This window comes from Oncorhynchus keta, unplaced genomic scaffold, assembly GCF_023373465.1.
Source record: "Oncorhynchus keta strain PuntledgeMale-10-30-2019 unplaced genomic scaffold, Oket_V2 Un_contig_1495_pilon_pilon, whole genome shotgun sequence".
In the NCBI taxonomy this organism is placed as follows: domain Eukaryota; kingdom Metazoa; phylum Chordata; class Actinopteri; order Salmoniformes; family Salmonidae; genus Oncorhynchus; species Oncorhynchus keta.
Window position 1 is genome coordinate 157,548 of NW_026279050.1, and position 17,552 is coordinate 175,099.

The 17,552-nt window shown below is 39.3% G+C and overlaps 1 protein-coding gene and 1 long non-coding RNA gene across 7 annotated transcripts in view; one reads left to right on the forward strand and one right to left on the reverse strand.

Moving 5' to 3' along the window:
* The window catches only part of LOC127918818 (LIM domain only protein 7-like), a 58,054-nt gene that overhangs the window by 4,847 nt on the left and 35,655 nt on the right, over window positions 1-17,552 (reverse strand). For 2 of the 6 annotated variants that reach the window (XM_052502051.1, XM_052502047.1), the window contains exons 1-2: window positions 3,720-3,902; window positions 2,786-3,587 (exon numbers count right to left, since the gene is read on the reverse strand). In XM_052502051.1, coding sequence (XP_052358011.1) covers window positions 2,786-2,919 — 134 coding nt within the window. In that variant the 5' untranslated portion in view covers window positions 2,920-3,587; window positions 3,720-3,902. Of the gene's footprint in view, window positions 1-2,785; window positions 3,605-3,719; window positions 3,903-17,552 lie in introns of those variants that run through there. The other 4 variants (XM_052502053.1, XM_052502052.1, XM_052502048.1 and 1 more) reach the window with 3 other exon arrangements.
* Window positions 3,948-4,947, forward strand: LOC127918820 (uncharacterized). The gene is made up of 3 exons (XR_008100911.1): window positions 3,948-4,216; window positions 4,562-4,596; window positions 4,838-4,947. It is a non-coding gene; the product is annotated as an uncharacterized LOC127918820 (long non-coding RNA).

Genomic DNA, 17,552 nt, shown 5'->3' on the forward strand with positions numbered 1-17,552 from the left:
GGTAAAGCAGTAGCATCCTTTAATATTTTATTATAATCAGGTAAAGCAGTAGCATCCTTTAATATTTTATTATAATGAGGTAAAGCAGTAGCATCCTTTAATATTTTACTATATGCTAGTAAAGCAGTAGCATCCTTTAATATTTTATTATAATGAGGTAAAGCAGTAGCATCCTTCCTTCTGTAGCTCAGTTGGTAGAGCATGGCGCTTGTAACGCCAGGGGAGTGGGTTCGATTCCCGGGACCACCCATACGTAGAATGTATGCACACATGACTGTAAGTCGCTTTGGATAAAAGCGTCTGCTAAATGGCATATATTATTATTATTATTATTTAATATTTTATTATAATGAGGTAAAGCAGTAGCATCCTTTAATATTTTATTATAATGAGGTAAAGCAGTAGCATCCTTTAATATTTTATTATAATGAGGTAAAGCAGTAGAATCCTTTAATATTTTATTATAATGAGGTAAAGCAGTAGCATCCTTTAATATTTTATTATAATGAGGTAAAGCAGTAGAATCCTTTAATATTTTATTATAATGAGGTAAAGCAGTAGCATCCTTTAATATTTTATTATAATGAGGTAAAGCAGTAGCATCCTTTAATACTTTATTATACGTTGGTAAAGCAGTAGCATCCTTTAATATTTTATTATAATCAGGTAAAGCAGTAGCATCCTTTAATATTTTATTATATGCTGGTAAAGCAGTAGCATCCTTTAATATTTTATTATAATGAGGTAAAGCAGTAGCATCCTTTAATATTTTATTATAATGAGGTAAAGCAGTAGAATCCTTTAATATTTTATTATAATGAGGTAAAGCAGTAGCATCCTTTAATATTTTATTATAATGAGGTAAAGCAGTAGCATCCTTTAATATTTTATTATAATGAGGTAAAGCAGTAGAATCCTTTAATATTTTATTATAATGAGGTAAAGCAGTAGCATCCTTTAATATTTTATTATAATGAGGTAAAGCAGTAGCATCCTTTAATATTTTATTATACGTTGGTAAAGGTAGCATTCTTTAACATTTTATTATACGTGGTAAAGCAGTAGCAACCTTTAAAATGTTATTATAATGAGGTAAAGCAGTAGCATCCTTTAATATTTTATTATATGGAGGTAAAGCAGTAGCATCCTTTAATATTTTCTTATATGGAGGTAAAGCAGTTGCATCCTTTAATATTTTAATATAATGAGGTTAAGCAGTAGCATCCTTTAATATGTTATTATATGGAGGTAAAGCAGTAGCATCCTTTAATATTTTAATATAATGAGGTTAAGCAGTAGCATCCTTTAATATTTTATTATATGGAGGTAAAGCAGTAGCATCCTTTAATATTTTATTATATGCTGGTAAAGCAGTAGCATCGTTTAATATTTTATTATACGTTGGTAAAGCAGTAGCATCCTTTAATATTTATTATACACTGGTAAAGCAGTAGCATCCTTTAATATTTTATTATACGTTGGTAAAGCAGTAGCATCCTTTAATATTTATTATACACTGGTAAAGCAGTAGCATCCTTTAAAATGTTATTATAATGAGGTAAGGCAGTAGCATCCTTTAATATTTATTATACTCTGGTAAAGCAGTAGCATCCTTTAATATTTTATTATATGCTGGTAAAGCAGTAGCATCCTTTAATATTGTATTATAATGAGGTAAAGCAGTAGCATCCTTTAATATTTTATTATAGTGAGGTAAAGCAGTAGCATCCTTTAATATTTTATTATATGGAGGTAAAGCAGTAGCATCCTTTAATATTTTATTATTTGTATGTAAAGCAGTAGCATCCTTTAATATTTTATTATATGCTGGTAAAGCAGTAGCATCCTTTAATATTTTATTATATGCTGGTAAAGCAGTAGGATCCTTTAATATTTTATTATATGCTGGTAAAGCAGTAGCATCGTTTAATATTTTATTATAATGAGGTAAAGCAGTAGCATCATTTAATATTTTATTATACGTTGGTAGAGCATTAGCATCCTTTAATATTTTATTATAATGAGTTAAAGCAGTAGCATCCTTGAATATTTTATTATAATGAGGTAAAGCAGTAGCATCCTTTAATATTTTATTATACGCTGGTAGAGCAGTAGCATCCTTTAATATTTTATTATAATGAGGTAAGGCAGTAGCATCCTTTAATATTTTATTATACGCTGGTAGAGCAGTAGCATCCTTTAATATTTTATTATAATGAGGTAAAGCAGTAGCATCCTTTAATATTTAATTATACGCTGGTAGAGCAGTAGCATCCTTTAATATTTATTATACGCTGGTAAAGCAGAAGCATCCTTTAATATTTTATTATAATGAGGTAAGGTAGTAGCATCCTTTAATATTTTATTATACGCTGGTAGAGCAGTAGCATCCTTTAATATTTTATTATAATGAGGTAAAGCAGTAGAATCCTTTAATATTTTATTATAATGAGGTAAAGCAGTAGCATCCTTTAATATTTTATTATACGCTGGTAGAGCAGTAGCATCCTTTAATATTTTATTATAATGAGGTAAGGCAGTAGCATCCTTTAATATTTTATTATAATGAGGTAAAGCAGTAGCATCCTTTAATATTTTATTATACGTTGGTAAAGCAGTAGCATCCTTTAATATTTTATTATACGCTGGTAGAGCAGTAGCATCCTTTAATATTTTATTATAATGAGGTAAGGCAGTAGCATCCTTTAATATTTTATTATACGCTGGTAGAGCAGTAGCATCCTTGTAGTTTCTCTGTTTTGGAAGGTAGAATAAAGGGTCTTACTCTGCTTTTGGCTGAGAGACCTTTTCTCTCTCTTTGAAATAACGAGGGGAATCCATTGAACGGTCACTCTTCATTGATGTTGCTGACATACAACTGGAGGGAACAGAAAACCAGAAGAGAGAAACTCTCAGCATCAGAGAGTCGTCATTGTAAATATGAATTTGTTCTTAACTGACGTGTATTATAGTCCTATAACAACACAGAGAGACAGTACACAGACACCTATTATAACAACACAGAGAGACAGTACGCAGACACCTATTATAACAACACAGAGAGACAGTACACAGACACCTATTATAACAACACAGAGAGACAGTACACAGACACCTATTATAGTCCTATAACAACACAGAGAGACAGTACACAGACACCTATTATAGTCCTATAACAACACAGAGAGACAGTACACAGACACCTATTATAACAACACAGAGAGACAGTACACAGACACCTATTATAGTCCTATAACAACACAGAGAGACAGTACACAGACACCTATTATAGTCCTATAACAACACAGAGAGACAGTACACAGACACCTATTATAACAACACAGAGAGACAGTACACAGACACCTATTATAGTCCTATAACAACACAGAGAGACAGTACACAGACACCTATTATAACAACACAGAGAGACAGTACACAGACACCTATTATAACAACACAGAGAGACAGTACACAGACACCTATTATAACAACACAGAGAGACAGTACACAGACACCTATTATAACAACACAGAGAGACAGTACACAGACACCTATTATAACAACACAGAGAGACAGTACACAGACACCTATTATAGTCCTATAACAACACAGAGAGACAGTACACAGACACCTATTATAGTCCTATAACAACACAGAGAGACAGTACACAGAAACCTATTATAGTCCTATAACAACACAGAGAGACAGTACACAGACACCTATTATAACAACACAGAGAGACAGTACACAGACACCTATTATAGTCCTATAACAACACAGAGAGACAGTACACAGACACCTATTATAACAACACAGAGAGACAGTACACAGACACCTATTATAACAACACAGAGAGACAGTACACAGACACCTATTATAACAACACAGAGAGACAGTACACAGACACCTATTATAACAACACAGAGAGACAGTACACAGACACCTATTATAACAACACAGAGAGACAGTACACAGACACCTATTATAACAACACAGAGAGACAGTACACAGACACCTATTATAACAACACAGAGAGACAGTACACAGACACCTATTATAACAACACAGAGAGACAGTACACAGACACCTATTATAACAACACAGAGAGACAGTACAAGATGCATAATGAACCACCTAAAAGTTTCAGATTGTTATATGGTCTATCTATGTAGACCAGGAGTTCTCACATATTTTGCTTCGTGGTCCACCAACTGAGGTGTCTATTGAGTCGCGACTCACCAACTGAGGTGTCTGTTGAGTCGCGATCCACCCACTGAGGTGTCTGTTGAGTCGCGATCCACCAACTGAGGTGTCTGTTGAGTCGCGACCCACCAACTGAGGTGTCTGTTGAGTCGCGATCCACCAACTGAGGTGTCTGTTGAGTCGCGATCCACCAACTGAGGTGTCTGTTGAGTCGCGATCCACCAACTGAGGTGTCTGTTGAGTCGCGATCCACCAACTGAGGTGTCTGTTGAGTCGCGATCCACCCACCAACTGAGGTGTCTGTTGAGTCGCGATCCACCAACTGAGGTGTCTGTTGAGTCGCGATCCACCAACTGAGGTGTCTGTTGAGTCGCGACCCACCCACCAACTGAGGTGTCTGTTGAGTCGCGACCCACCCACCAACTGAGGTGTCTGTTGAGTCGCGACCCACCCACCAACTGCGGTGTCTGTTGAGTCGCGACCCACCCACCAACTGAGGTGTCTGTTGAGTCGCGACCCACCCACCAACTGAGGTGTCTGTTGAGTCGCGACCCACCCACCAACTGCGGTGTCTGTTGAGTCGCGACCCACCCACCAACTGAGGTGTCTGTTGAGTCGCGATCCACCAACTGAGGTGTCTGTTGAGTCGCGATCCACCAACTGAGGTGTCTGTTGAGTCGCGATCCACCAACTGAGGTGTCTGTTGAGTCGCGATCCACCAACTGAGGTGTCTGTTGAGTCGCGACCCACCCACCAACTGAGGTGTCTGTTGAGTCGCGACCCACCCACCAACTGCGGTGTCTGTTGAGTCGCGATCCACCAACTGAGGTGTCTGTTGAGTCGCGACTCACCAACTGCGGTGTCTGTTGAGTCGCGACTCACCAACTGCGGTGTCTGTTGAGTCGCGACTCACCAACTGAGGTGTCTGTTGAGTCGCGACCCACCCACCAACTGAGGTGTCTGTTGAGTCGCGACCCACCCACCAACTGCGGTGTCTGTTGAGTCGCGATCCACCAACTGAGGTGTCTGTTGAGTCGCGACTCACCAACTGCGGTGTCTGTTGAGTCGCGACTCACCAACTGAGGTGTCTGTTGAGTCGCGACTCACCAACTGCGGTGTCTGTTGAGTCGCGACTCACCAACTGAGGTGTCTGTTGAGTCGCGACTCACCAACTGAGGTGTCTGTTGAGTCGCGACTCACCAACTGAGGTGTCTGTTGAGTCGCGACCCACCAACTGAGGTGTCTGTTGAGTCGCGACTCACCAACTGCGGTGTCTGTTGAGTCGCGACCCACCAACTGAGGTGTCTGTTGAGTCGCGACCCACCAACTGAGGTGTCTGTTGAGTCGCGACCCACCAACTGAGGTGTCTGTCGAGTCGCGACCCACCAATAAGGGTTGAAAGGTGAAAAAATATACACAGACTAAAGAATAAGTATAAAATAGATCAATGAACCCCTTCTTCAATACATCTAACTGAATGTAGATCTGAGAAAGAGCTATTGGGACCAATTATAAGAAATTGACTGCATAATAATACCATTATTGGTAACTGCCATAGACCATATAACAATGTGAAACCTTTAGACCCTGTGAATGGAGATAAAACCAGACCAACAACACACAGTCACTGCAGCACCAGCCTCCTAGGACATGACACACCTATTATATACTATAACACTAAGAGACATGACACACCTATTATACACTATAACACTAAGAGACATGATACAGACACACCTATTATAAACTATAACATTAAGAGACATGATACAGACACACCTATTATAAACTATAACACTAAGAGACATGATACAGACACACCTATTATACACTATAACATTAAGAGACATGATACACCTATTATACACTATAACATTAAGAGACATGATACAGACACACCTATTATAAACTATAACATTAAGAGACATGACACACCTATTATACACTATAACATTAAGAGACATGATACAGACACACCTATTATAAACTATAACATTAAGAGACATGACACACCTATTATACACTATAACATTAAGAGACATGATACAGACACACCTATTATAAACTATAACACTAAGAGACATGATACAGACACACCTATTATACACTATAACACTAAGAGACATGATACTGTCACGGTTCATGAATCCACTGCCTCTCTTTCTCTTTCTCTTTCTCTCTCTCTCTCTCTCTCTCTCTCTCTCTCTCTCTCTCTCGTGTTTGTGTGGGCGTGGTTCCCAATCTCGGCCTGATTGTCTGCGCCAGCTGGAACCACTTATCTTCCCTTTATATGTTCTGTAACCAGTGTTTCTTGTTGTCAGATCGTTGTTACTTCCCTGAGGTTGTGTCGTGTGTCTGTGCTCTTCTCTCGCCGCCCTTGTGTGGATTATCTGCTGTGCTCCTTCCTACCCATCCGGACACACTCCCTGGATTTCTCAGCACGCTATCATTGGAAGATGCGCCCTAGTCCCTGGGTCGGATTCCGTCTGAGTACAGTCTGTCTGTCCTGTTGCTGTTGTAAACTGTATTCATTAAACCATCGTTGCTTGCATCTTGCATCCGCCTCTGTGTTGTCACAGAACGATCTGACCAAACCATGGATGCAGCGAGTTCAACGAGTCTGACCGAATTCATTTCCCGCAGTATCACGAGAATGGATCAACAAGAGGAGAACATCTCCAGCACAGGTCGGGCAGTACAAGCCCTTGCGACGCAGGTAGCCCAGCTGATCCAACAATTACAACATCTGAGGGGTTCCGCTGCGCCACCTACACCGGCAGTTCAACCCGCCCGCCAGAGCCGGATTCCCAGCTAGAGCCACGGCTACCGACACCAGAGGGTTATTCAGGTGATCCTGACTATTGCAGAGCCTTTCTTACGAGATGTTCCATGCATTTCTCGTTGCAGCCACGGACCTTCAACCGTGAACAGTCTAAGGTAGCATTCGTACTCACACTGCTATCAGGCAAAGCAGCTCTTTGGGGAACGGCGGTGTGGGCGAACCAGGACCCATGCTGCACCTCTTTCCAGACACTCTCCGAGGAGATGAGAAGGGTCTTCGATCGGGCCGTGGCGGGTAGGGAGGCGGCCAGACTACTCGCTGACCTTCGCCAAGGAGACCGTTCAGTATCGGAATACTCCATCCAATTCCGCACTCTGGCCGCAGAGTGTCAGTGGAACGAGGAGGCGCAGTGGGACTTGTTCCTGCATGGGCTCGAGGACCGGATCCAGAAGGAGATTTATGTTCTGGACCTTCCCAGGAGTTTAAATGGACTAGTGGAACTAGCCTTGAGGGTCGACGCTCGTCTGAGTCGTATTGGCCGCCGAGCATGCCCTAACAGACCGTATGACACGGAGGGCGGGCATGCCAGCGGCGGGAACACGGCCAGTTCAGCCTCCGCTCACGAACCCATGCAGCTGGGGGAGGCGGAGATCCCAAGGACTCTGTCTCTACTGTGGTAGAGCGGGCCACTTTATCCACTCCTGCCCGGTAAAAGATCAGGCCCGGTAGTAAACATGAGGCTACTATCGGGTGGTGTCACCACAGAGAAGACCTCATCATCTACTCTCCTCCCGGTAAGACTAAGATGGGCCACCCACACGCACGACACCCAAGCCTTACTGGACTCAGGAGCAGAGGGTAATTTCATGGACTTCAAGCTCGCTCACAAACTCCAGATTCCTATCACCTCACTCACGCACAAGATATCCGTCAACGCTCTCAATGGTCAAGAACTCCCCAACATTTCTCACACCACTGAACCTATCACACTCATCACTTCTGGCAATCACACTGAGACACTATCATTTCTACTCATGGACTCACCCCTTGCACCATTAGTTCTCGGCCACCCTTGGCTCACCCAACACAACCCCAGAGTTGACTGGGGTCATAACTCTATATCCATGTGGAGTAACAAGTGTCTTGAGTCCTGTTTAGTGTCTGCCTGTTCGTCTGTGTCTGATTCTGTGTTTCTAGAGGAGGCAGTGGATTTGTCTAACGTGCCCGTTGAATACCTCGACTTGAAGGAGGTGTTCAGTAAGTCCCGTGCTGCTTCTCTTCCTCCGCATCGTCCCTATGACTGTGCAATAGAATTATTGCCAGGTGAGTCTCCGCCTAAAGGCAAGTTATATTCACTCTCTGTTCCTGAGAGGGAGGCTATGGAGAGATACATCTCTGATTCTCTGGCATCTGGATTCATTCGTCCTTCCTCTTCTCCAGCGGGGCGGGGTTCTTCTTTGTGGGAAAGAAGGACGGATCTCTGCGTCCTTGCGTTGATTACCGTGGGTTGAATAACATCACAGTGAAGAATACCTATCCCTTACCGTTGATGTCCTCAGCCTTTGAAAGGTTACAGGGAGCATCCGTGTTCACTAAGTTGGATTTACGTAATGCATATCATTTGGTTCGCATAAGGGGGGACGAATGGAAGACCGCGTTTAACACCCCCAGAGGGCACTTCGAATATTTGGTCATGCCTTTTGGGCTATCCAACTCCCCAGCGGTTTTCCAGGCACTCGTCAATGACGTGCTGAGAGATATGATTGATCAGTTCATATATGTTTACCTGGATGACATACTGATTTTTTCTTCTTCTCTCCAGGAACACGTTCAGCACGTCAGACGAGTGCTTCAGAGGTTGTTGGAGAATGGACTTTTTGTCAAGACGGAGAAATGCATTTTTCATGCACAATCCGTTCCATTCCTAGGTTACATCGTCTCGACTGAAGGTATTCGCATGGATCCTGACAAGGTTAAAGCTGTGGTGGATTGGCCAAGCCCAGATTCCCGTAAGGCCCTACAGAGGTTTCTGGGATTCGCCAATTTCTACCGGCGTTTCGTTCGCAACTTTAGTCAGATAGTCGCTCCTCTTACCGCCTTAACCTCCCCCAGAGTGCCGTTCAGGTGGTCCGATCCAGCCGAGGCTGCATTCGCCAAACTCAAGAGCCGCTTTGTTTCGGCTCCCATCCTCATAGCTCCCGATCCCTCGCGTCAGTTCGTAGTAGAGGTGGACGCTTCAGAGGTGGGGGTAGGTGCGGTACTTTCCCAACGTTCCTCTTCTGACGACAAGATGCACCCTTGTGCGTTCCTTTCCCATCGGTTATCACCTGCGGAACGCAACTACGACATTGGCAACAGAGAGTTGTTGGCAGTGAAGTTAGCACTGGAGGAGTGGCGCCATTGGTTAGAGGGTTCGGGGTACCTTTTATAGTTTGGACCGATCACAAAAATTTGGAATATATCAGAACCGCTAAGCGACTCAACTCCAGACAGGCGCGGTGGGCACTCTTTTTCGGACGTTTTGACTTCTCTCTCTCGTATCGCCCGGGTTCCAAGAATGTCAAACCCGATTCCCTTTCTCGCATTTTTGACCATTCCGAACGCCCATCCACTCCCGAGTACATCCTACCCGGGTCCCTAGTGGTATCCACACTCACATGGGAGGTTGAATCGAGGGTCAAAACGGCCTTAGAAGGGGTAACGCCTCCGCCCGGTTGCCTGCCTAATCGGTTGTTTGTGCCGGAGGGGTGTCGGTCCGATGTTATTCGGTGGGGCCATTGCTCCAACGTAGCGTGTCATCCAGGAGTCAGCCGCACTAGCTTTTGGTTAAGCAACGCTTTTGGTGGCCACTGATGGCTCGTGACATTCACAGTTTTGTCTTGGCTTGCTCGGTTTGTGCCACTGGGAAGACTTCTAATCGACCCCCAGATGGGTTACTCCAACCGCTGTCGGTCCCTTCGAGACCCTGGTCCCACATCGCGCTAGATTTTGTTACCGGCCTCCCGCCCTCCCAGGGCAAGACGGTGGTGTTGACCGTGGTGGACCGGTTCTCGAAGGCGGCTCATTTTATTCCCTTGCCTAAATTACCATCTGCCAAGGAGACAGCGGTAGCTGTCGTGGATCACGTCTTTCGCTTACATGGCCTGCCGATGGACGTAGTTTCTGACAGGGGCCCCAATTTGTGTCCAAGTTTTGGCAAGAGTTTTGTAGGTTACTGGGAGCGAGTGTCAGCCTGTCTTCAGGGTTTCATCCCCAGAGCAACGGTCAAACGGAGAGGGCCAACCAAGATTTGGAGAGAGTGTTGCGATGTTTGGTTTCTAAGAATCCCTCTTCCTGGAGTCAACAACTCTCTATGGTTGAGTACGCTCACAATTCGTTGCCAGTGGCAGCTACGGGTCTCTCTCCGTTTGAGTGTAGTTTAGGTTACCAGCCACCTATCTTTCCCAGTACGGAGTCCGAGGTCACTGTTCCTTCCGCTCACGCTTTCATCCAGAGGTGCCGTCACGCATGGAGCAGAGCCCGTGAGACTCTTCTCCGGGTGGGGGCGCGCACCAAGGCTAAGGCCGATCGCCACCGGTCGAAGCCTCCGGTATACGTCGTTGGCCAAAGAGTGTGGCTTTCTACTAAGAACATTCCACTCCGATCCGTTTCGAACAAACTTGCCCCCAAATTTATCGGCCCGTTCAGAGTCACCAGGATCATTAGTCCGGTGGCGGTCCGGCTCAAGCTTCCTCCGGCGTATAGGAGAATTCATCCTACCTTTCATGTGTCTAAAATAAAACCTGTGTTTCAGGCACGCATTAACCCGCCGGTCCCGGTTCCCCCGCCGCCACGACTTGTTGATGGGGAACCCACCTTTTCTGTCAATTGTATTTTGGACTCTAGAAGGAGGGGACGCGGATTCCAGTACCTGGTGGACTGGGAGGGTTACGGCCCGGAGGAGAGAAGTTGGGTACCTGCTAGGGACATTCTGGATCACTCCCTTATCGATGATTTCAATCGACAGGTAAATTCGCCTGGGAACGCCAAGAGGCGTTCCTAGGGGGGGGGGGGTATTGTCACGGTTCATGAATCCACTGCCTCTCTTTCTCTTTCTCTTTCTCTCTCTCTCTCTCTCTCTCTCTCTCTCTCTCTCTCTCTCCCGTGTTTGTGTGGGCGTGGTTCCCAATCTCGGCCTGATTGTCTGCGCCAGCTGGAACCACTTATCTTCCCTTTATATGTTCTGTAACCAGTGTTTCTTGTTGTCAGATCGTTGTTACTTCCCTGAGGTTGTGTCGTGTGTCTGTGCTCTTCTCTCGCCGCCCTTGTGTGGATTATCTGCTGTGCTCCTTCCTACCCATCCGGACACACTCCCCTGGATTTCTCAGCACGCTATCATTGGAAGATGCGCCCTAGTCCCTGGGTCGGATTCCGTCTGAGTACAGTCTGTCTGTCCTGTTGCTGTTGTAAACTGTATTCATTAAACCATCGTTGCTTGCATCTTGCATCCGCCTCTGTGTTGTCACAGATACAGACACACCTATTATAAACTATAACATTAAGAGACATGATACAGACACACCTATTATAAACTATAACATTACTAAGAGACATGATACAGACACACCTATTATAAACTATAACATTAAGAGACATGACACACCTATTATACACTATAACATTAAGAGACATGATACAGACACACCTATTATAAACTATAACATTAAGAGACATGACACACCTATTATACACTATAACATTAAGAGACATGACACACCTATTATACACTATAACATTACTAAGAGACATGATACAGACACACCTATTATAAACTATAACACTAAGAGACATGATACAGACACACCTATTATACACTATAACATTAAGAGACATGACACAGACACACCTATTATACACTATAACACTAAGAGACATGACACAGACACACCTATTATAAACTATAACATTAAGAGACATGATACAGACACACCTATTATACACTATAACACTAAGAGACATGATACAGACACACCTATTATACACTATAACACTAAGAGACATGATACAGACACACCTATTATAAACTATAACATTAAGAGACATGACACACCTATTATATACTATAACATTAAGAGACATGATACAGACACACCTATTATAAACTATAACACTAAGAGACATGATACAGACACACCTATTATACACTATAACATTAAGAGACATGATACAGACACACCTATTATACACTATAACAGTAAGAGACATGATACAGACACACCTATTATACACTATAACACTAAGAGACATGATACAGACACACCTATTATACACTATAACATTAAGAGACATGATACACCTATTATACACTATAACATTAAGAGACATGATACAGACACACCTATTATAAACTATAACATTAAGAGACATGACACACCTATTATACACTATAACATTAAGAGACATGATACAGACACACCTATTATAAACTATAACATTAAGAGACATGACACACCTATTATACACTATAACATTAAGAGACATGACACACCTATTATACACTATAACATTACTAAGAGACATGATACAGACACACCTATTATAAACTATAACACTAAGAGACATGATACAGACACACCTATTATACACTATAACATTAAGAGACATGACACAGACACACCTATTATACACTATAACACTAAGAGACATGACACAGACACACCTATTATAAACTATAACATTAAGAGACATGATACAGACACACCTATTATACACTATAACACTAAGAGACATGATACAGACACACCTATTATACACTATAACACTAAGAGACATGATACAGACACACCTATTATAAACTATAACATTAAGAGACATGACACACCTATTATATACTATAACATTAAGAGACATGATACAGACACACCTATTATACACTATAACACTAAGAGACATGATACAGACACACCTATTATACACTATAACACTAAGAGACATGATACAGACACACCTATTATAAACTATAACATTAAGAGACATGACACAGACACACCTATTATAAACTATAACATTACTAAGATACATGATACAGACACACCTATTATAAACTATAACATTACTAAGAGACATGATACAGACACACCTATTATAAACTATAACATTACTAAGATACATGATACAGACACACCTATTATAAACTATAACATTACTAAGATACATGATACAGACACACCTATTATAAACTATAACATTAAGAGACATGATACAGACACACCTATTATAAACTATAACATTAAGAGACATGATACAGACACACCTATTATAAACTATAACATTAAGAGACATGATACAGACACACCTATTGTAAACTATAACATTAAGAGACATGATACAGACACACCTATTATACACTATAACATTAAGAGACATGATACAGACACACCTATTATAAACTATAACATTACTAAGAGACATGATACAGACACACCTATTATAAACTATAACATTAAGAGACATGATACAGACACACCTATTATAAACTATAACATTAAGAGACATGATACAGACACACCTATTATAAACTATAACATTACTAAGGACATGATACAGACACACCTATTATACACTATAACATTAAGAGACATGATACAGACACACCTATTATAAACTATAACATTACTAAGATACATGATACAGACACACCTATTATAAACTATAACATTAAGAGACATGATACAGACACACCTATTATAAACTATAACATTAAGAGACATGATACAGACACACCTATTATAAACTATAACATTACTAAGAGACATGATACAGACACACCTATTATAAACTATAACATTACTAAGAGACATGATACAGACACACCTATTATACACTATAACACTAAGAGACATGACACAGACACACCTATTATAAACTATAACATTAAGAGACATGATACAGACACACCTATTATAAACTATAACATTAAGAGACATGATACAGACACACCTATTATACACTATAACATTACTAAGATACATGATACAGACACACCTATTATAAACTATAACATTACTAAGAGACATGATACAGACACACCTATTATACACTATAACATTAAGAGACATGATACAGACACACCTATTATACACTATAACATTAAGAGACATGATACAGACACACCTATTATAAACTATAACATTACTAAGAGACATGATACAGACACACCTATTATAAACTATAACATTACTAAGAGACATGATACAGACACACCTATTATAAACTATAACATTACTAAGAGACATGATACAGACACACCTATTATAAACTATAACATTACTAAGAGACATGATACAGACACACCTATTATACACTATAACATTACTAAGAGACATGATACAGACACACCTATTATAAACTATAACATTACTAAGAGACATGATACAGACACACCTATTATACACTATAACATTAAGAGACATGATACAGACACACCTATTATAAACTATAACATTAAGAGACATGATACAGACACACCTATTATAAACTATAACATTAAGAGACATGATACAGACACACCTATTATAAACTATAACATTAAGAGACATGATACAGACACACCTATTATAAACTATAACATTAAGAGACATGATACAGACACACCTATTATAAACTATAACATTAAGAGACATGATACAGACACACCTATTATAAACTATAACATTACTAAGAGACATGATACAGACACACCTATTATAAACTATAACATTAAGAGACATGATACAGACACACCTATTATAAACTATAACATTAAGAGACATGATACAGACACACCTATTATAAACTATAACACTAAGAGACATGATACAGACACACCTATTATACACTATAACATTAAGAGACATGATACAGACACACCTATTATACACTATAACATTAAGAGACATGATACAGACACACCTATTATAAACTATAACATTACTAAGAGACATGATACAGACACACCTATTATAAACTATAACATTACTAAGAGACATGATACAGACACACCTATTATACACTATAACATTACTAAGAGACATGATACAGACACACCTATTATAAACTATAACATTACTAAGAGACATGATACAGACACACCTATTATAAACTATAACATTAAGAGACATGATACAGACACACCTATTATAAACTATAACACTAAGAGACATGATACAGACACACCTATTATAAACTATAACATTACTAAGAGACATGATACAGACACACCTATTATAAACTATAACATTAAGAGACATGATACAGACACACCTATTATAAACTATAACATTAAGAGACATGATACAGACACACCTATTATAAACTATAACATTAAGAGACATGATACAGACACACCTATTATAAACTATAACATTAAGAGACATGATACAGACACACCTATTATAAACTATAACATTAAGAGACATGATACAGACACACCTATTATAAACTATAACATTAAGAGACATGATACAGACACACCTATTATAAACTATAACATTAAGAGACATGATACTGACACACCTATTATAAACTATAACATTAAGAGACATGATACAGACACACCTATTATACACTATAACATTAAGAGACATGATACAGACACACCTATTATAAACTATAACATTACTAAGAGACATGATACAGACACACCTATTATAAACTATAACATTAAGAGACATGATACAGACACACCTATTATAAACTATAACATTAAGAGACATGATACAGACACACCTATTATAAACTATAACATTAAGAGACATGATACAGACACACCTATTATAAACTATAACATTAAGAGACATGATACAGACACACCTATTATAAACTATAACATTAAGAGACATGATACAGACACACCTATTATAAACTATAACATTAAGAGACATGATACTGACACACCTATTATAAACTATAACATTAAGAGACATGATACAGACACACCTATTATACACTATAACATTAAGAGACATGATACAGACACACCTATTATAAACTATAACATTACTAAGAGACATGATACAGACACACCTATTATAAACTATAACATTAAGAGACATGATACAGACACACCTATTATAAACTATAACATTAAGAGACATGATACAGACACACCTATTATAAACTATAACATTACTAAGAGACATGATACAGACACACCTATTATAAACTATAACATTAAGAGACATGATACAGACACACCTATTATAAACTATAACATTACTAAGAGACATGATACAGACACACCTATTATAAACTATAACATTACTAAGATACATGATACAGACACACCTATTATAAACTATAACATTACTAAGATACATGATACAGACACACCTATTATAAACTATAACATTAAGAGACATGATACAGACACACCTATTATAAACTATAACATTAAGAGACATGATACAGACACACCTATTATAAACTATAACATTAAGAGACATGATACAGACACACCTATTATAAACTATAACATTAAGAGACATGATACAGACACACCTATTATACACTATAACATTAAGAGACATGATACAGACACACCTATTATAAACTATAACATTACTAAGAGACATGATACAGACACACCTATTATAAACTATAACATTAAGAGACATGATACAGACACACCTATTATAAACTATAACATTAAGAGACATGATACAGACACACCTATTATAAACTATAACATTACTAAGAGACATGATACAGACACACCTATTATAAACTATAACATTAAGAGACATGATACAGACACACCTATTATAAACTATAACATTACTAAGATACATGATACAGACACACCTATTATAAACTATAACATTAAGAGACATGATACAGACACACCTATTATAAACTATAACATTACTAAGAGACATGATACAGACACACCTATTATAAACTATAACATTACTAAGAGACATGATACAGACACACCTATTATAAACTATAACATTACTAAGAGACATGATACAGACACACCTATTATAAACTATAACACTAAGAGACATGATACAGACACACCTATTATACACTATAACATTACTAAGAGACATGATACAGACACACCTATTATAAACTATAACATTACTAAGAGACATGATACAGACACACCTATTATAAACTATAACATTAAGAGACATGATACAGACACACCTATTATAAACTATAACACTAAGAGACATGATACAGACACACCTATTATAAACTATAACATTACTAAGAGACATGATACAGACACACCTATTATACACTATAACACTAAGAGACATGATACAGACACACCTATTATACACTATAACATTACTAAGAGACATGATACAGACACACCTATTATACACTATAACACTAAGAGACATGATACAGACACACCTATTATAAACTATAACATTACTAAGAGACATGATACAGACACACCTATTATAAACTATAACATTACTAAGAGACATGATACAGACACACCTATTATAAACTATAACATTACTAAGAGACATGATACAGACACACCTATTATACACTATAACACTAAGAGACATGACACAGACACACCTAT